The 20,487-nt window shown below is 41.5% G+C and overlaps 1 protein-coding gene across 3 annotated transcripts in view; it reads right to left on the reverse strand.

Annotated features, from left to right (window-relative positions):
- The window catches only part of spryd3 (SPRY domain containing 3), a 46,821-nt gene extending 26,389 nt beyond the window's left edge, over positions 1 to 20,432 (reverse strand). Inside the window, exons 1-6 of one of the 3 annotated variants that reach the window (XM_053686541.1) lie at positions 20,260 to 20,432; positions 17,080 to 17,213; positions 14,680 to 14,755; positions 8,889 to 9,013; positions 8,032 to 8,167; positions 7,148 to 7,339 (exon numbers count right to left, since the gene is read on the reverse strand). In XM_053686541.1, coding sequence (XP_053542516.1) covers positions 7,148 to 7,339; positions 8,032 to 8,167; positions 8,889 to 9,013; positions 14,680 to 14,755; positions 17,080 to 17,207 — 657 coding nt within the window. In that variant the 5' untranslated portion in view covers positions 17,208 to 17,213; positions 20,260 to 20,432. The remainder of the gene's footprint in view (positions 1 to 7,147; positions 7,340 to 8,031; positions 8,168 to 8,888; positions 9,014 to 14,679; positions 14,756 to 17,079; positions 17,214 to 20,259) is intronic. The other 2 variants (XM_017487094.3, XM_017487095.3) reach the window with 2 other exon arrangements.
- Between the last annotated feature and the right edge of the window lie 55 nt (positions 20,433 to 20,487).

The following is a 20,487-nucleotide window of genomic DNA, read 5'->3' on the forward strand; positions in this document are numbered from 1 at the left end:
CAAAACAAAGCAGATTATACCACAAAAACGGTAGTGTGCTTCAGTGGCTCCAGGCTAACTTGTAATTTTTTGGGGACCGCGATCCGCAAAGCCTTTCCCCTTCAGTGAATCGGCTTTTCTGCAAGGCGAGCTTTATTCACGTTTGGTCTGAACGCTACATTATCTGAAAAAGCAGACATTGTTTCCTGTATCGCCGTAGCAAAAGGCTGAAAAATCGTCGTTCGGTCCCTCCAGGACTTTTGTGATTTCGCAGAAATGAACGCAAAATCAAGCGAACTACATTACCAAGACGCATCATCTGACGACGTCATCACAACGTGCGTTCAGCCAAAGCCCTCTCGGATTGACGTGCGTCGAACACGAGTACAGCTAAAAAGATCTCGCTTACCAACAATCATCTCTGCAAAAGTCCATGCAAAACTATTCCGTGCGATTGCAATTTCACCCATTCAAGTAGTTCTCCACCAAAAAAAAAAAGGGAACAAAAAAGAAGCACAAAATACTCTGCAGACTGCATCACAAATTGTTTTAAAAGCCGCAGCAAAATAAAGCATTTTTGGCCGAAACTATCACCAAAAAAATTAATCTGCGAATTTTAGTTAACCTGTAAGGACTGGTTAAGGCCATGGCTAAATTGTTGTGCTTGAACATGGAACGATGGGATCCTGCATACAGGAACAATTTTTTGCCACCCGTTCAACTGTAATACATCAGTGACCCACAGCAGCAGGAGACAAATCTGAAGCCTCCAGATTCCCCATCACCTATAAAGATAGAGAAAGAAAGAATGAAAGAGAAAGAAAAAGAGAAACAGAAAAAGAGAGAGAAAGAGAAAGAAAGAGACAAAGAAAGAAAGAAAAAGAGAAAGAGAGAAAGAGAAATAAAGAGAGAAAGAAAGAATAAGAGAGAGAGAGAAAGAGAAAAGGAGAAAGAATGAAAGAGAAAGAAAGAAAGAGAGAAAGAAAGAGAAATAAAGAGAGAGAGAGAAAGAAAGAAAAAAATAGACAGAGAGAAAGAGAGAGAGAGGCTGGTAAGGCAACAGCCGTTTATAGCTACTGTAAGGTAACGATAAACGCTAGGCTCTGGGTTACTGATCAGAAGGTCCAGGCTGTCACTGCTGGGCCCTTGGGCGAGGCCCGTAACCCTCTCTGCTCAGCTGTATAAATGAGATAAATGTCAGTCGCTCTGGATAAGGGCGTGTACCAAAAATGTGGTAAAATAAAAGGAACCTAATGTTTCCCAAACGTTCCACAACACTGCACACAACTGTACATGGATATAGGTCTCATTCTCTAATAACTAAAAAACTTTCATTGCTGTTGAATAAGAGAAATGAACCTGAACATGATCAACTCTGGGGCGGTAACTGTAACGCTGCTTCATGTCAGAATGCATCACGTCACCCTACCGCTGATTATTCTCCTATAACAGCAAGGGTTTTATTCCTTAAAAAAAAATATGATATGCCATTTCTGATATGATAGGAGAATAGATTTCTGCAATAGAATCATTTTTTACATATTATAATGTGTAGCCTGGTGGAATCTCAATTCTTTCAATTAAATGCCTTAAATAAATGTTGTAAAATAAATGATTTCTCATTTTTGCTCAAATGTATCCTTTTGAGGAAAAAACACTATTTCCTGCTTATTACACTTCTACTGTGATTGTGAAGATGATAAACTGATGATTTGCATGCTTAATACAAGTGTGCGTGCGTGCGTGCGTGCGTGTGTGTGTGTGTGTTGGCTGGCTCGAAGCAGAAGGACAAAAGGGAGGAAAAGATATATAGAGGTCTAGGTCTCCAGCAGGGATTAAAAGGCCAGGCAGAGCTGCCGCTGTGGCAACGTGCACTCTGATCTCTGCCATGTGCTCGCGTGGAGTGGCACGTACACACCGGCGCCGCCCGATCACTTCCTCATACATACAGTACAAACAGTGCAGCAGCAAAGGAAAAAAAAAAATAATAAAGAGAGAGAGAGAGAGGGAGGGAGAGAGGGAGGGAGAGAGGGAGGGAGAGAGAAATGACCCGAGTCTGCTGCGTCGGTTTGCACAGTAGCTGCAGGTATAGCAGTTGTTTTTCATCAGTAATGACATCATTACACGCAGCAGCACTTATTACACTTTGGCAGAGGCAGAAAGTGCAGCGAGAACACTTTCCGACTCTCTGACCGTTCTGCATGAATAACTGCTCCCCTTGTGTTCGAATGAAACACTCGATTCTGCATCAAACCCACAAAGACGCAGCAAAGCGATCTTTCATTAACGCTATACGGGGGATAACGTGGGAAAATGACAATTCAGTGACTCTCTGAGATGTCGGTGAGGAATGGTCACGTAGGGAATAAAACACTCAGGAGAGGGCTGTTGCAGGAAGGTAATGAATGACGGCGTGATGTGATGCGACCTGATGTGAAGCAGCACTTGTTACCTTACAGCAGAGCTCCTCAGCCTTTTGTAACTAAAGCCCAGCCCCCAAACCTCCTTAATCATGTGGCACCTCCTCCACGCCCAAATACTGGAGGAGACCAGGTATGATGATCTATTCTATATCAAATCTATCTATATATATATATACACCCAATCTATAATCTGTTCTTGATGGATAGATTTTGCTTTTTTGAACTTTTTTAATTGCTTTTCATAACTTTTATGATTTATTTATTTTTTTACATAACTTTGATGACTTTTATAAAACTATATAATGGACACGTAAGAATGATCAGAAATGTTTCTGAACACTATACCTACTTTGAACAAGAGAGCTAGGCTGTAATAACATGGACTATTCTACATGTAAAACATGCTGCATTCCATTCGTCTTGCGTTCTAAAAACATTCCCATAAGAATGAAGTGAATTGGGATGAAGGGCGCGTCTCGTTATCCATGACGTTGTTAAATCAATCAGTGGGACGCCTACGCTTGCTTCTTTTTCTGTCAGCGGCCATGTGATCACCGGGACGTGCCGCTCCGGCTCTCGGCCCCTCACTGAACAGAGTGGACGCATAGAGAGGTGCGAGTGCAGCGGGAAAGCAAGACTTCGTGCTTGCAGGACAGTACTGGAGACATTTGCTCAGGAAAGTTGCTAAGGTTTGTCCAAAAAGTCGCTAGGCACTTTTTTTTTTTTTGCAGAAATGTCGCTAAAGGGGTCTGAAAAGTCTCTAAGTTGGGAACACTGGTCTGCACTGACCGCTAGAGCTAAGCTCCGCCTCTTCCCAGCAAAAAGAAAATACAGAGAGAGAGGGAACGCGAGGTTTTTCACTTATGCACATTCTATTTGAAAAGCAATAAAATACACAGATGATGCTCTGTCTGTGGTGTTTTTTCTTGAAAACAATTTGCGCCCTCTTTCCGATCGCTCCTGCACCCCCCTGGTTGAGAATCACTGCCTTACAGCTATAAACAGTCGTTCCCTCACTTTTTCTTAATAAGAGAGGAAAAAAAAAATGTGTAAAATTGTCATGTTACCGAGAAACCACAAAAGCGCAAAGTCATCGGTCCTGAAGACTTTCCCATGGCGGAAAACCCAAAGGCTTTATCGTTCTTCATCAGGAACGTTAAATGCTATATAAACGACTCTTCCCACAAGACAATCTGTTTATTAATAGGTTTCGATTACGTGGTGTTGTCTGCATTGAAGTCGCTGTTACTTACAAGAACATGCATATTAATATAAACCTGTGATTTATCAACATCAACAGCCTAAAACTGGTCCTGGAACTAATCTTGAACTCCTTTTGTTGCTGATTTTACAGTAGAGAAATGTACTACAAAAAAAAAAAAAAACCCCAGCTGTTATCTGAATATAGTCAGTGATAGATATGAAGCATACAAGACCAAAAAAAAAAAATAATAATAATAAAAACCCAAAACAAAACAGGGGAGTGTTTAAGTACGATGTAGTCAGCCATGTTGACATTTATGCCGAACTATAACACAATAACCGCTTATCTAAACAGGACCCGCCGTTCCACCGGCAATTAATGTAAACAGAGCAAATAAAGGCCTCGGCTCCACAGACGGCAACAACTCAAGGCTCTGTGCTTTCTGTGGCTAAACCCTCCTCCTATCCACCTCATAAAATACATACCAGTCAGCAGAGCTGAGCACACACGAACCAAGGCTTGAGGCATAGAGCAAGAGCTCATCAGTGTAATATACAGTAGGCTACTTCTTGGATAATATCCTGCATATCATAGACACAAAAGCCTTCTGAGGCAAACGGTCCTTAAGTTTAAGCGCAGAACTCCTGCTTCTAATAAACCAAGATCAAATGTCACTTCAGACAAATACCACTCCGTACTCTGTTTGCTTTGGTTCTGGTTTCCTCCACAGCGTGGAAATCCCGTTGAATAAAAAATAATAATAATCAGTAAAACACAAGGATCACTGCTAAAGGACAGAATGGTAACCAGCAGCAGTGTTCTGAAAACCACAGTGTGATTACAAAAATAAAAGACCAAACAAAAAAAAACCATACAAAATTCCCTCCCCCCCATCATACTCCTCCTGACCTGCTTTTTCTCTAAATGTGAGGTCTGAGTATGAACATAAGACTGTTCCTACTAGTCAGTCATCTGTATTAGTAAAACGAACATTTCTGGCTGAAGCCGAAATTCAGGACACACTGGGCCGAAAACCAAAGCCTGAAAAAAAGTTTTCAAACGTGAGCTGTAACGACGTTGTACATTTTTCTGGAAAGTCGGTCACAGTGTCTGGGCTCAACAGGAAGTGTTCATCCTGTCATTTGGAGACTGTGAGTTCAAACACTGACGATTAGAGGTCGACTGATAGTGGATTTTACAGATACCGATAACTACGTTGGGCGGTCCTGCCGATAAACGATGAATCGAAACGGAATGAAATCATGACGCTCAAAGGGGGAAAAAAAAATAAAAAATCAAATAATATCGCTGAACTTGATTACAAGAATAAACAGTACCGACACGCCAAACGACAAATAAAAATAGAGAGAAAATTTATCAGTGATATTTTTATTTCTCTTCTAGAGGCCGCGATCGTACTGCGTGATGACGGCGGACCCGTCTCGGCCGCTCCCGCGACGGGTGCAACCGGGAGAAAAAACACAACTCTGTTATCGGTGCTGATTAAACAGCAAAACCTATCAATCAGTCGATCTCTACCAACGAGCCAGGGAGACTATAGCCCCGCCCACTTTCCCCCCCTCTAGGTTCACAAAACCATGGTTTCCAAATTCACAGGTCAAAATTGATCTAGATACAGTCGGCAATAGTAATCGCTACTCGAAGCGGTACCCATGTCCTTACCCCTTCAGTGATTTGGCTTTTCCAGCAGGTGAACTGTATTGGCGTTTGCTCCGATTGCTGCTTTAGCTGTAGTTATACTGTTTAAAGTGTCACAGTGAAAAAGTGACCAAGACGCATTGTTTTTGCATCACTCCATCGCAACAATCCATCAACATAGCCACAAATAACTTGCGTAGAGATTATCTTAAAATTGTCCAGAATGCTGACGATTTTTTTTTCCTTTTTAAAAGAGTGCTGAATGGTAAAAATCGCAGGCTTCAGCGAGATCAGTATTCTACGGACTTGTTAATAACAACAACAAAAACAACACAACACCACTGCCTGACAACAAAGACAGTCAGCCAACAATCCAAACAAATCGCTCATGTTCCAATCACCTGAACAACCAGACTGCTTTCTTCAATAGTGTCTAATGTGGAAAACGAAGTGCGGCGCTCTCAAGCTGTTAGTTCCTCAGCTCAAGCTGTCAACTGCCTGTCAAAACATGCCATTATCAGCTCGGAGTGGCAGCAGAGGCATACATGTGAAGAGCTCCTTCTGCTTCTCCTTCCCAAACCTAGGCTTTCAGGCCAATGCTGGAACGTCTGTTTCACTAAGCACCACGGCTTAGAAAAGCTCCAGCAGCAGTTATAAATGACGAGAGGCCCAGAGAGCCGTATTTCTCTCCTGGTTATATACCAGGCCATCCTCACCGGTTATATGCTAAGCTTCTGAGCCCGAGGCCTGAACCCTGCTGCTCTGATCATCACCTGGCACTGAAAACGGGGGCCAGTGAACTTCAGGTGAGGAGATCGGGATGACGGGATGTACGGTTCCAGAACAAATCCACAATTTTTCATCTCATGAAACTTTGTTCACGCTCTAATTAGATAAGCAGGGACTGAACTGAACTAAACTCGCCTAAACTCTCTCACACACACACACACACACACACACACACACACACATGGCATGGAGTACCGATTCCCCGTAATACTAACCCTTTAGGTGCTTTGCGCAAGAATTGAGATGCTGTAAACTCCAGTTGCACAAAATGCCAAGGTGAGAGCGGCGTGCAGCTCAGGCCCAGCCCTCCCATAGTTCACTCTGGTTTGTTAAAACACTAAATTTACACTCATAAAAGTATGCATTATATATAAATGAATAATATATTTGAATAACCTTTTATACCCTTGACTATGATTGGTTAATATTCAGGCTTTAAGGTACATCTTAATTATACGTTATGTCTATAGTAACAACTTACACAGAGACTAGACGCGACACATCGAACAAAAGAACTTGTGTTATCGCTCAAACAATGACGTTTTATGTGACAAGACATTTATTTATTATTTCTGTAAGGAGCTTCAGAACAGTCAGAGCTAAAGCTGTAATGTTAAGCATCCCAGCACCGGAAAGTCTTCATAATGGAGGGCTTTGTGGTTTCTTGGAATCGTGACACGCTGCATTAAACTTCAAGAGGAAGAAATAAGTGCGTCTGGTGAGGAGGAGGTGACCGTTTAGGCTCTTGATATCACTTATGTCACAGCATAAGATACACCAGATACAAAAAAAAAATTTTAAATAGTATGAAGTGTCATCATTTATTTAATGAAAAAAAATTCTTTTAAAAAAGCGCCCTGGCAAACTGCTGTGGTGTAAGAGGAATAAAACACTTCAGGACACGCCATAACAAGAAAATTTATCTTGAACGTTGATTATTTTCCTAAAGCAGCATGCCCGGTCGTATTTTATTCCTTAATACATTGAAATGAATACGTACTAAATGTAAATGTTTAATTTAATGCTGATATACGTTTTGTTTTTCCATCCTTGCTCATCTCATCTAAGTAAATGCATTGTGGTCTCGGCTTACCGTTCCGCTGACTCTGACGTCATACAGGCGTCCCCATTCGTCCTCGTGGCTGTCCACCATCATGATGCTGTCCTCCTCCTCTGTGCCCCACTCGGCCTGCAAGTTCAGGCGCACCTCCTCCCCCAGAGAGTGCATGCCGATAGCAGGGAAAAGGCCGCCCGGAGCCACGGGCACCACCACCGAGCCCACCTGCTCCATTAACGGGATTTTTTTTTTCTTTCGTCACAAATTGTGCACTAAAACAACAAACTATGGAAAAAGGAATAAACACCTCCTGATCACTGGTTCCTTTGCCTGGGCTTTCTTTATCTGTATTGTACTGTAATTATTTGCAGCCCGTTAGCGTTAAACGATTGCGTAGAACGGAAAGTCATAACAGGGGCGATCGTTTACGAGGCATGTGTCTCTTGTGCAAGAGCAACGAGAAGCTTGTGCTGTGGAATGAAGCCTTGATTCCTGTTGGCCTTGAACTCGGGCAGATGGAAACCAAGGCCTTATTAACTGCCGCTTTAGTCTTGGAGGCTCACCATGGGATGAGTCAGCATAACAATATGTAAATATTTGCTAGGGCGTTAGTGAAGAGGCCGTGAAGGTTATCGTCGTAAACGGCGCGTAGTGGTATAGCGGTTTTATTACATCACTGCGAAAGTATTAATACTTGTGCCACGTGCCAATCAAAGCGCGCCGCCATCGAATTCGTTTCAAGCTGCGTTTCATTCAAAAGGAGGCCACAAAACACAGGAACAGCATAAATAAACCCAGGAAGCCTTGATCCGAAACAGCGGGTCGTTTAAGTGCAGCGAGGGCAGTTAAACGGACCTCTGAGGACGTTTATGCAAAAGGCTTTCAGGAACGGAGGTGGTCTGGGACGCTTCTGAACTCACCTCTTTGCCGTTCTTGGTGAAAAACACAGTGGTGAGTCCGGCGTCAAAAGCGTCTGCATAGATCCCGCAGCCTATCCGATCGCCACGGTTGCACTTGGGGCCGAACTGCTGGCCGACAGGGTTGCCATTATACAGTCTGTGGAGGAGAGGAGAGATATACGAGTCAGCAGACTTTCAGCCACAACCTCTGATTAGCTGCTCATCTGGAACATGGAGGCTGGGGAAAGAGGTTGAGAAAATCCCAAACATATTAAAAAAAAAAAAAAAAAAAAACGCACACAAGGAAATTGAGTGAAAAAAAAAAGAAAGAGAGAAAAAAAAAAACATTCAATCATTTATACAATTACACAGCTTATTATTATGTCTAGGTTTGCTACCGTGTCGGGATGAGTCACGGTGTTTGACGTCCATGTAAGCTACCATCAGAAACCTTTATTTAGTCCGTACAGGATTTTAGTACTAGTTTAATACGAGTTTTTTTTGTGTGTGTGATTGTTGTTGGGGAAAATGCCTGCTTTTGCTGCAGCTGAGTTTTTCTACTTTTGTTGCAGAAAACTACTTGAATTGGTGAAATTGCAATCGCACGGTCTTTCACAGTGGTGTTTGTTGGTAAACGAGAACTTTTAGCTGTACTCCTGTTTGACGCACGCGATATAGAAGAGGGCTTCGGCTGAACGCACACTCTGCTGAGGTCACATGACGCACCTCGCGAGCTCCTCGGAATATTGCGGCGTTTCCTTGATTTTGAATGGCTAAATCCTGGAGGATCTGATTATTAGGTCATTTGCTTAAGACACTCAATCAAAGAACAACAACGACGACGACAAGAAAAAAACCCCACAAGATGAAACACTTACTTCCCATCATCAGCGTGGTAAGCGATTGAGTGAGGCAGCCAGCCAGGCTGATGATCAAGCTTGTAGAACTGAGGAACCAGACCCACAGCAATAGTCCCTCTGACACCTGTGTCCATTATAGTCACCTGAAATTTCACAACACAACACCTCAGAGTAATCCTACAACTCTCTCATAACAGCACGGAGCTCTCAGAATCATACTAATCGGGTTTGTATTCTGAAATCTGATCAAAATGGACTTTTTTTTTTACTACACACCTTACTATATAATCATGAATGTGTAGATCAGACGTATTAGGAAGAAGCAGGACAATGTGAAAGTAGCTTTATGGTAAGAAAACAAAACAAGACGATGACGACAACGACGACACGGTAGCAGGAAGTCTGCACTGAATGGAGCTCTGAACCACAGGAAATCACGGCTGCTCACGGTTTCAGATTATTTTAGAGGACTGTCACATGCGCCGTGTTGAATATGAATATCACAGATGTGCCTCAGCTTGGCCTGAGCTTGGGGAGCGAGAACAGCCGTGAAGAAAAAGAAGGGAAAAAAAAAAAGAAAGTCAAGTAACCTGCTATGTCAAGTAACCTGCTCTCTCACAGCACGACTTGCTTTGAATAAATTTGATGAACTTGATTCTGATTTCTTGGAAAACCCTGGAACTAACTCCATTCGCTTCCACTAATTAGACTCCCTGACTAATTTAATCACATCCTCCCATGCAAGTCTTTTTTTTTTTTTTTTTTTGAATGACCTCCATAAAAGGTCAGAATACCATTAGATTCACTATTCTTGAGGAAACTTGGCCTCAGCAGAAAAGAAAGCTCAATCTTAGTCTGCAAAGACGAATGGTTTTTAGCGCTCTCCAGGAAAATGGCTGCCGTGCAGCTGTTGGCTATTTCAGCTCTAAAACCTAAAAGCATACAGCCAGGAGATAAAACATAGGAGAAAGAGATATGACTTTCCGTTTGCCTCTTTTGAGGATTTGCTCCTCAAACTTTAAAATATTGATGTCCGAAGTACATGCTGTACAAGCTCCCTGCTGTGAATTTAATGCGCCGAAGACGCGCCGTTCCACAAAAAGAGAACCCTGCTGTGAACTTGGGAGCTGCAGAATTTCAGCCCAGGCTTCCAGACAAAATATTCAATTAGGCTAATAGAGAAAATTTCCACTTGACTAAGGACAAAATTGATTTACACACACACACACACACACACACACACACACACACACACTCACTGAAAAAACAGGCAGCCTAAGAACACACTGAGGCTTTTTTTGGGGTTTTTTTTTTTTTTTTTTGGAGTGAAGTTGTTGAAACAAGGGAAAGAGGTTCAGCAGAGTGTGTGTCAGACAGATGATGGGCGAGCGGGGAAGCACGCTGACTCTTGGAGGTCAAATGAGGTGAACTGAAACGTCTGTGAAAATGTAACGAGGAAATATGATCATGCCACTGACGTATATTCCACCAGACGCAGAACCTTTACGGAGGGGGGGGGCAGCGTCCATACTCTGGGGTTTCTCTCCAAAACACGCGTCGGAATCGGATGACCTGCATTACCCAGTACAGCGAGAGATTCGAGACGCGGAAGCTGAATAGCCTCTTCTATTACAAGGCTTCAGAACAAAATAAAACAATAGAAACCATCACAGAAATTCTAATGGTTGCACTACAAATACCATCACAAACAATCAGCGAACCATTTCTACCATTATTGGTCCTTAAATGGTATCCACAAGACATAACGTGCCACCGATAGAAGACAACAAATTACCAGTAGAGACCCATAGGGACCATTAAAGTTTCTATTAAAACCAATACAATTCATATTATCACCATTAAAACCGTTACAAATTCTATGAGGGTTTCTATTGTTTTTGTGAATTTTCAGCGGGGAGAACATCCATAATCCAGCAAAGAGCATCACTGGATGCCGCACGGCAACTATAACCTTCATTCGCTTGGCTTTATTGACCATTACAGCGTTGATGACGTCATTAGCGAAGCAGCACAGAGCTAAAACACACAGCCGAGTACAATCACTGAAATACTGCACGGGGATTGTTTATGGTTTAATGCAAAGTTTTCTGTGAGGAGAGGTTTATTTAGTATTTACAGAAGGAGACGCCAGTGTCAGAGGTACAGCTGTTAGTTTTCCACCACAGGATGCCTCCATCCAGTTCTCTGTAACATGACGAGCAGTTTGTATCTGCCATAACGTAACAGGACCTTGTTTCGCGGATGTTCCGAGACCTACAGACGAAACGTAGGAAATGCCGTCGTTTCACCAATAAAACCTGTGATCGTTGGCAAACTGCTGTGGTATAAGAGGAATAAAACACTTCAGGATATGCTGTAACAGTAACTCTTCAGGTCAAGCAGCACAAGCTTGCCACTGAGTACTTTCCAGCTATAAAAGCACGCCCCCAAGTCTTTTATCCTCTGCATAATTGCCTTTCAAACAAACTCCATTACCAAGAGTACTTTTAAAAGGAGCGTACTTACAGTATTCATTTGAGTAAATATGTAAGACATAAATATACGTTTGCCTGGATAGATTTAGCCCAGTTTTTTTTTTTTTTGGGCCGAATATCAGATATCAGAAGTGCACTACACAGAGGGTGTACAATGCCCTTATAGTATACCCGAGGCTGTGCACATAAGTAATGAATTTGGGATTCAGATCAACTGCATGATGGATGGGTTTAAAAAAAAAAAAAGTCTGGGTGATGAAAAAAAATGACTTAAGCTCGTAATAAAAAGTCCCCATGAAATCAAAATGGAAGTTTTATGGCTTTTAGTATGAATATGTTAGCTTTAAGCACCCTGTCCAGGGTGTACCCTGCCTTGTGCCCGATGCTCCCTGGGATAGGCTCCAGGTTTCCCCGTGACCCTGAAATGGAGTAAGCGGTAGAAGATGGATGGATGGATAGATGGATGTTAGCTTAAAGGTTATCTATAAGCTAGTGTGCTCCAAAACAATAACAAACTTCACCTTTAGAAAATCTCTCTCTCCGTCTCTCTCTCTCTCGACCACCGATACGGATCAACAATTTTGATGACATCACTCTGCACTCCAGCTTCTCATCGGATTTTCTGTCCAATCAAACGAGATCTAGACTCGAACATGTCCCGCCCCAAAAAATGCTAAAAGTGAGAGGAATCATATCGGCGAACACGGGTTGTAATCGTGTCTCTGGCCGTTCCAACGTGACCGTCTTATTCAGTTTTCCAACTGTAAGTTGGTTAAGAAGGAAACGGCTTGAATTCATTCACTTTGAAGAAGGTAGTATTTGTGCCAGCTCAGGGCTGTTGAGTACGGTTTAGCCCGGGTTGTGCGGTAAGCTAAACATTATTGGCTATTTAAAAAGGGGGAGGAGCCACTCGATGTGTCTCGCCCTGAATTCCTGTTTTAGTGGAAATTACGTCAACACGTAGAATAACGCTGCACGTTTCAAGGCGCTTCACGGGGACTTTAAGACGCATTTTTACTAAGAGTGCCCATAATTCCGGACTTGACACTATTCCTTCAAGAAAACAATCGATGACGGCGTCACAATGCTGAAGTTTTTAATTTGCACAATAATAATTTTACTTTAAAGAAATAAAAAAAAATTCATATTATCGTCGCAATAAATGTCAAATTTGATTCCTGATGATGTCACAGCCACCGGCAGCCGGACGTCCGATGGAGCAAAACCGGCCTCTGGGTTGTTGGAAAACCGGCCTCTGGGTTGGAGGGGTGGTACACACTCTCTTTCCTGTCAATCACAGTGACACTAACCAATCGCAGGCTTCGGTGAGCTCATATAAGTGGAAGAGGGCGGATAGCTCGTTCCATTGAGTGAGTTATACTGCAACATGATGCAGCTGAGACTTCTGGCTTCACGTGTCTTTAGGTATTGTTGAATAAACCGTTCATGTTCATTTCAATTGTCTTTTTAAACAAATGCAGTCAAGTTCAAAATTATTGGCACCCTTGGTAAAAAAAAATTAAAGAATCAGAAACGTTGCCTTAATTGTGAGATACTTCGTTTAGACCTAAAAGTGCCATAAGGGAGTTTGTTTTTTTTTGCATACAAAATCGAGCTCCACGCACACACACACACACACACACACACACACACACACACACAACACTGCAGCATGGACAGGGTGCTACTTTCCAGCTCTAATGCCCATGTGGAAGTGGACGTTTATCAAACCACGACAAGCTGCCAGCGGCCTCAAACCAGCGTCGTAAATCATTCGCAGCACGCCTTCACCCAAAGCCCAATTTACAGCCACAACCTCGTAGGCTTTTCCATATTAAATCACCTGCGTGCTCCTTTCCCAAGCGCTAGTTTACGCCAAAGGCATCACCCATATCAACCCGAGAAGTGCAGCGTGTCCTGGAGAAGTCGCAGGAAATTTTTTAAGTGTTCCTTGAGGCTGCGTGTGGGACAGAACGAACTCGTTAAAGAGTATTCTTCACGAGATGGACGACCTCTCGGTGTTCTGTCGGCACAACAACTCAGAACTCGTGTTTCACGCGATCCATTTTGATCTACTATAAATGGTATGAATTACAAATTGTTTGATATGTTATTAATAGAAAAGAGGACGATGTATGAATTTGTATGAAAATCGCAGGTCGTGTGGCTGGACTTTCTGCTTACCACATGATCCTCGATTAATCCGCATATGGGATTTAATAGCTTCAAGTCGCCTTGTTTTTTTGGGGGGGTTTTTTGACAGAGGTACTGAGTAGGTCTCTGTTTCAAATGGAAAAAATGCTAAATTTAGCACAAGTGTTGAGAAATATCTGAATCAGAAAGGACACTCAGTTTTACTGAACCTTACAACATGAAGAAAGAAAAAAACCCCCAGAGTGGAAAAAAGGGCGTGCTCGTTGCATGTTATGCAATCTCCATGCTTCAAGTTTGTATTCGATTTGCATCTGAAATTTGTTTTTGTCTGGAGATGAATGGAAATGTATAATGTGTTGACGTTGCTGCGTTTGATTTTGCTTAAAACAAATCTGGGTTAGATCTTTAAGAAAAAAAAACACTTTTTTTTAACTTAAACAGTAGCAGGAAGAAAGAGATGAAGAAGAAGAAACAGAAGAAGGTCGAGTTGAGTACTCGATGTCATTTAAAGTCTTAAAAGCAGCAGAATGACGAAAGGATACGGTGTTCGTTTAAAAAAAAGGAAACAGTAGGCAATCGGGCAATTGTTATGCAAACGAGGTGTAGTCTAATTAATTAACATACATAAATTTGCATGCTTAATACTATAAATGAGCAGGCGTTCCTATTAAAGCAAGTGTATATTTAGGGAAAGGAATAAATATTGAAAAATTCTTGAACGCAGGTCATCTGTAAACTGAGAATTGTTGTAGTTCTAAATATGGAAACAAACACTGATTAAAAAAAAAAACAAAAAAAAAAAAAGGGGGAGTTTTAACAATACAATCCCGAGTATATAAGTACACGGTAGGCTATATAAGGTTTCTAAAGAAACTTGCCAGGTATATCATAATGACACTTGAATTGTCAGGAGATATATATATATACACACGACATGACAGTGATTGTACCAAAGTTTCAGATCATGTGATGGTCTTGAGTGAATAAAAACAGTGTTTCGGTTGAGTATTCGTTTAACAGTTTACGAGAAGATGCGTTACAAACAGACTTTATCCAAAAAAATGTGGAGGGGAAAGAAACTGACCGACATTATCACTCATTATCAGTCATTTGTACCTGAAACGCCGTGCCTTAAATCCTGTACTGCTGCCATTGCTTACCTCAAAGTAACAGTTTCCTTTTGATAAAGGCCGTGGAGCCACATAGCAGCCAACTTCATCAGAGTTCCCTTGGTAACTACAGCAGAGAAAATTACAGCACTTTAGAAACACTTCATAAAGAGCACTGTTGCTATAGGTACTTCCATCCTTCCACCACGATCACGGCTCACATTTTCCCTTGAATACTCAGGAAAAGATTTTTTTTTTTTTTTTTTTTTTTAAATATACTGAATACAAAAAAAATTTATTAAAAATATATACATCAATCAACTATTACTGCTAAGTAGGATTCATTCAATAACATTATCAATAATAATTAAATATAATTATCAAGCACTTATGATGACCATTTTTTTTCAAATCTTACATCATTTTATAAAATTCCTACCGTTTTTCGACATTTTTTAGCTGCGTTTTTTTTTGCAGATATGTGTCAGAGAGCAACGTGAAGCATTTCAAGCCTCGATTGGTTCAATTCTGACAAGACGAATTGAAAATAACCTTTGATATCCACCAACTCTGACTAACTCAAACGCTCAGACGGTAAGTTCCTCTCGATAGCCGTGTTGGCGTGAGGTGGAATGTTTCCCTGCTCCCAATCTCTGAATTTGACTCGTCGTTTCTGGACGCAACAGTTAAAAACGCACCTGTGTGCTGAAACCCGCTCGCGCTCGAACGAGACGACGGATTTCTCACAAAAAGATGTTTAACCGCAACCTGACCTTCGCGTTCGCACATTCCGTCTCCGATCAAATGTGACCGTGGCAATGGAAAATATGGCATCTTATGTTTTGTGGAATTCGGGACACCATGTTGTGCAAAGGCGCTCTGTTTTTCCGAGACGTCAAACGTGCCTTTCATCTTTTGCTGAGCGAAAAAAAAAAAAAAAAAAAAAAAAACAAGCAGCCCATAACAATTGCTGAGATTATAATTATTTCAATCAGTGAGGTTTTGCGAGAGGCAGGCCTTGTTTGCGTTTTTGGGGAAGAGCTGATGGCTCCGCGGCACGCACGCCGCTTCTCAGTCGCGGCTCTACCGTGCTGACGGACTGGGAATGAGTTCTGACTGGGACGTTTCAAAAGAAACCGTTTGAGCCACAGTCGACATTAATGCTGAGTTTGCAGGTGGTCGGAAAAGGACAGAACGGCCTCCGCTGGCGAATACTTGCTAGGAAGGAAGACAAATGAAAGCTGTGAATTTCTGAGACGTTATTCATGGCAACAAATAAGAAGGAAAGCCATGAGCTTGTCTTTCATTAGTTTGATTTCATTAACTTGGAAAGTGATTTAATTCCCAATGCTCTGGCCTTATTAAATTATGTTCACAGATCTAAAGTGAGGAATTTTTTGCCTATTTATGGTCAGTTCTAGTCAGATTTCTTTAACTTCTACAGGTTGCTTTGGGGCTTTGGGACTAGCGCTTGCACTACTAAACAGACTGGTCGTCTAATACATTAATCTAGTGAGGTGAACAGCAGGAAGATGCTAAAGAGAGAAGTTAAATGTAGTCTGAATATACAGGGTGTCCCAAAAGTCTCCATTATTATTATTTTTTTTTTCCCAGATAGCCTTTAAGAACGCCTTTGTAAAAAGAAGGACGTACTGAAATCATTCTCCTGGCTGGATCGGGAAACTGTCAAAAGGTTGCGATGGACTCTTACAGGAAACATGACATGGAGTACAGTGCTTCAGGTACACATTCGAAAAACCTGGAAGTGTCGCGGCCAGAAAGAGAAGTTGGCATCCACAAGCATCCACCGACGAAGGCGCAACCGACGTGGCGCTGGCGAACACAGTCCCCTGCGTATGGAGACTTTTGCGACAGCCTGTATTACCGTGAAGCCAATTCGGCTTTACGTGGTATAAGGATCTGCTGACGGACATGAGCTTCCATGCTGCGTGCGCTCAGTTCCAGGTCATTCCCATGAGTGCGTTTTAAACACGTGTTTTACAGCATAACAGTACAGCACTTTAACCAACAGACACTGCTATAAATATTGTAACAGACTGGTTATTTTGCAGATTAATTGCACTGATTTATTTATTATTCACTGGTAACAGTGTAGGCTATAAAAGCATTGAAGCTGGAAGTGTATATTTCGCTTGTTTACATCAGCATGACACAATGTTTGCTCTTGTTCATCACCGTGTAACCGTCCTAATAAAAACAGCAACGTCCCGAATCGGTTTTTGCTTCAACGATGGAAAAGATGACTAGCTGACTACTTTTTTTTTTTTTTTTTTTTAAAAACTTGTTTCTGATCAGATGTTTCTCACTTGTCTGAATTCCTAGAACTGTAATCTGCTTTACATAAAGCACGTCTGGCTAATTCCTAAACACCTCGTGACTCATTCCAGGAAACATATAGGCTTTATAACCCCAGAGAGTCAGCGGACGCACCTCAAAGTGTCTCCGTCCTTCATCATGCGTTTGTAGCGCTCCTGGTAGCGTACGGCACGCACTTCCCTTATTTCTCTGATCCTGCGCCTCCAGTTGAGGATCCTGTAGTGTAAATTGATGTCGTCCATCTTGGTCTGGGGGAAGAAGGAGAAAAAAAAGAAAAAAAAAACAGTGGAAAGAAAAACACATCGACGATGTTTAGAATTCTTGTGTTGGGGACAGATGTTTAGAGAATGCAGTCAAGCTGCAATCAATTGGCAAAACTAATTACTGCATAAAAGAGGCCACAATAGTCTTTCCTTGATTGCAATCCAGATGCATGAAACATCTTTGACGGAGAGAACGTTTGGGGGTGATGTGACAGCTGCCCATCATGATGGAAAAACTTTGGGGTTTTTTTTTCTTTTAACGTTTCTGTCCAACTGTTCCGGTCATAGACTCGTTTGTCACGATTTAAAAAGATTTTATAACAAAAAAAAACAAAAACACTGAGGACCTGATAATCACATCATAAATTGATCACATGACAAATATGTAGCTTAATATTTATTCATGAATGTCTCTACAAAAAAATTGTTACTTTGTTTTAAAATTAAAAACGTTTTAGATCACATGCACTTACGTTTCTTTGAAATCGTAATTAGACTCAAGTTGACATCATCCCTATGTAGATAAGATTAAACGAACATGAGGTCTTAAGGCCGTTTCCTATTTTATTCCTCTGTGATTTTATTTGCATCTGGATTGGCTACGTCTGTGTTCTTCTCCGTCACCCTCTGAGAAAATTACAGGCCAAATTACCCACTGATCTCCGCCAATCTCGGCGGTCGCTTGATCGTTTGACTCTGGATGGACACAGCCGTGATTTTCTACGCAGACGTCGTCTCGCGTCGGAAAAAAAACAACAGACGTAACGTTTGCGTGCTGCTACTTGTCGTATTTAGTCTCGTGTGCGTCACGGACCTTCCTCCAGATATTAAACACTTCGTGAATCGCAAAATGAAAAAGAGACGCTTTAGAAAAGGCACTCAGCCATACACTTGGGTCTGGGTGTTAAAACCTTGACGACACATTTTGTCAGAGGAAGAAATAAAATAACATCAGAGGAAGAAATAAAATAAAATAAAATCATTAAGAAAAGCAAGATCGTGCCGGCTGATTAAAGGATCGTTATAATGGAAGCTATAGGAATAAAGCATTACTTTATATTCACATGATATTATTATTGTATTAACATATGCACAATATCATCGACTTTACGTTTTCTATCATTAATGACTAGCTGCATCATTGCCAGGTCCTCAAATATCTAACATTTCTTAGAAAATAAAACCCGTTAGAAACCCACTTCTCCTGTTGTCATTTGATTGCTGTCCCCATGCGACAGTTTTTTCACTGACAAGACATGTTAAAAAAACAAAAACAAAAGACGTACCTCTGATAAACTAATCCAACCCGAAAAAGGCTATTATTTTTATTGCTTTTTAAGTTGTAGAGGTTTGGATTAAAATTAAGTTCAAAGCAACCAATTACGTTTGCAGCTTTAATAGGTTAAACGTTACTATATCAACTTCAATAATGGATGATTATACTCTACACTCACTGATAAGCTCATCACACCTCATTTGATCAAAATAAATAAATAAATGAAAAGAAGAAGCCGGGATGACTTAAAAAAAATTGTATGCACTTGATTACAGGACCACAATTAAGGTAGAATGACATTCAATGAGGTAACGAATAAGAAAATGCTCAACCTGGCCTGTAATATAATAACGACGTAACCATTCAGTTATTATTGAAACTAGACTTGGATATTAAAAGGGTGCGTTCGGTAAGATTAGGCTTTTTTTGGTTTCAATTTAAGAGCTGCGTCCGAAAGTACCTACTGCATTCAATTCCGTTCCTACCACTCGGCCGTCAATGCAGTACGTACTGATTGGTATACGTGTGTAGAATGAATACAATCCAGACGTACGACATCCGCCATGTTGGCATTGTCATGTGACGCACAACTTCAAAAGAGCAGACGCGCTGCATTCCGCCATTTTTGATTCCGACAGCTCTTCCGCGCCAGTCGCGTTGCATTATGGGATAGCGCAGTATCCACACTCTGGTTCCATACTGCAGAATCTCCACAGAAGCAGTAGGTCATCTGGGTAAATACTATGTCTGAGAGACATACTACTCCTTCGGCGAACTGCCAAAGGCTGCGTCCACATATCCCTACTACCCTACACAGTAGGTAAAAAGCAGTACAAAGGAGTAGTACGTCCGAATTCTTAGTATTCATAAAACAGTAGGTGAGAAATACCCAGACGCCCCACTGCTTCTACCCCGACTCTGCAGTCGGATGGAACCAGAGTGTGGATACTGCGCTATCCCATAATGCAATGGGACTGGTACAGAAGAGCAGTCGGAATCCACGCCACATAGTATTCATGCTTACTACATATACCGGTCAGTATGTACTGTATCCACGGCCGAGCAGTAGGTACGGTCACGGTACGCAATTTCGGACACAGCCAAAGTCTTTAATGTTTAGACATGTTTGAGATTTGAATGATTTCCGCCCATATTCACGAAGCTCCGCCCCTAATGTCCACGGCAACCATAGAGTATAATGTCTATAAACTGACTGACAGGAGATGCATCCCAAACACAAACAATATTCCGGACCGGAACACAGTTTTCCAAACGTTTTTTTGTTTCCTCAGTGACTTAATATACATTTACCTAACGCCTTGGGGGTTTTTGTGTCATTTTCTACACATCATCCTTGGTTTATTTGAGCAAATAAGGAAGTTTTAAAAAAACATCTATTGCACCTTTAAAAACAAACCCATAAACACTGATGTGGACACCTTACTGCATTCACAGTGTGTTTATTTGTGCAACCCTTAACTATTAAACTGTCACTCAGGTTCAACTCACTCATATATAAACTTAAATAGCTGACAAATTCTCTTGATAGTTAGCTGGCTAAATACGCGCCGAATATAGAAAAAGTTTTTTTTCCTAATTAAAAACACAGTTGGACACTAACACAAACTTTTGCCTTCGAAACTTATCTAGCAAGTTGACTATGCAGTTAACGTTAGCATTAGCATCTAACAAGTCACTCGAAGGAAGCTGACACCGAGTCGCCATTTTGGTTCTTTTCATTAAAATAAATCTTACCTTACTCGCATTAGTAGGTAATATTGTGGGATGTTAAGGCCCCTTGTGTTTAATTCTAGCCACGAACTCCATTAGCTAGCACGCTAGTCACCTGAAAAAGTCAACAAAAATTTGTCTAAGTCTCTTCCTGTTTACATCACAGTGGCCGGGAAGGGGGGTCGAATCCACTGACGCGGTTTTAACCAATAGGAAAGCGAGCCACAATCCAGCGCATGCGTACTAACGCGC

This window comes from Ictalurus punctatus, chromosome 15 (genome assembly GCF_001660625.3).
Source record: "Ictalurus punctatus breed USDA103 chromosome 15, Coco_2.0, whole genome shotgun sequence".
Classification (NCBI taxonomy): Eukaryota; Metazoa; Chordata; class Actinopteri; order Siluriformes; family Ictaluridae; genus Ictalurus; species Ictalurus punctatus.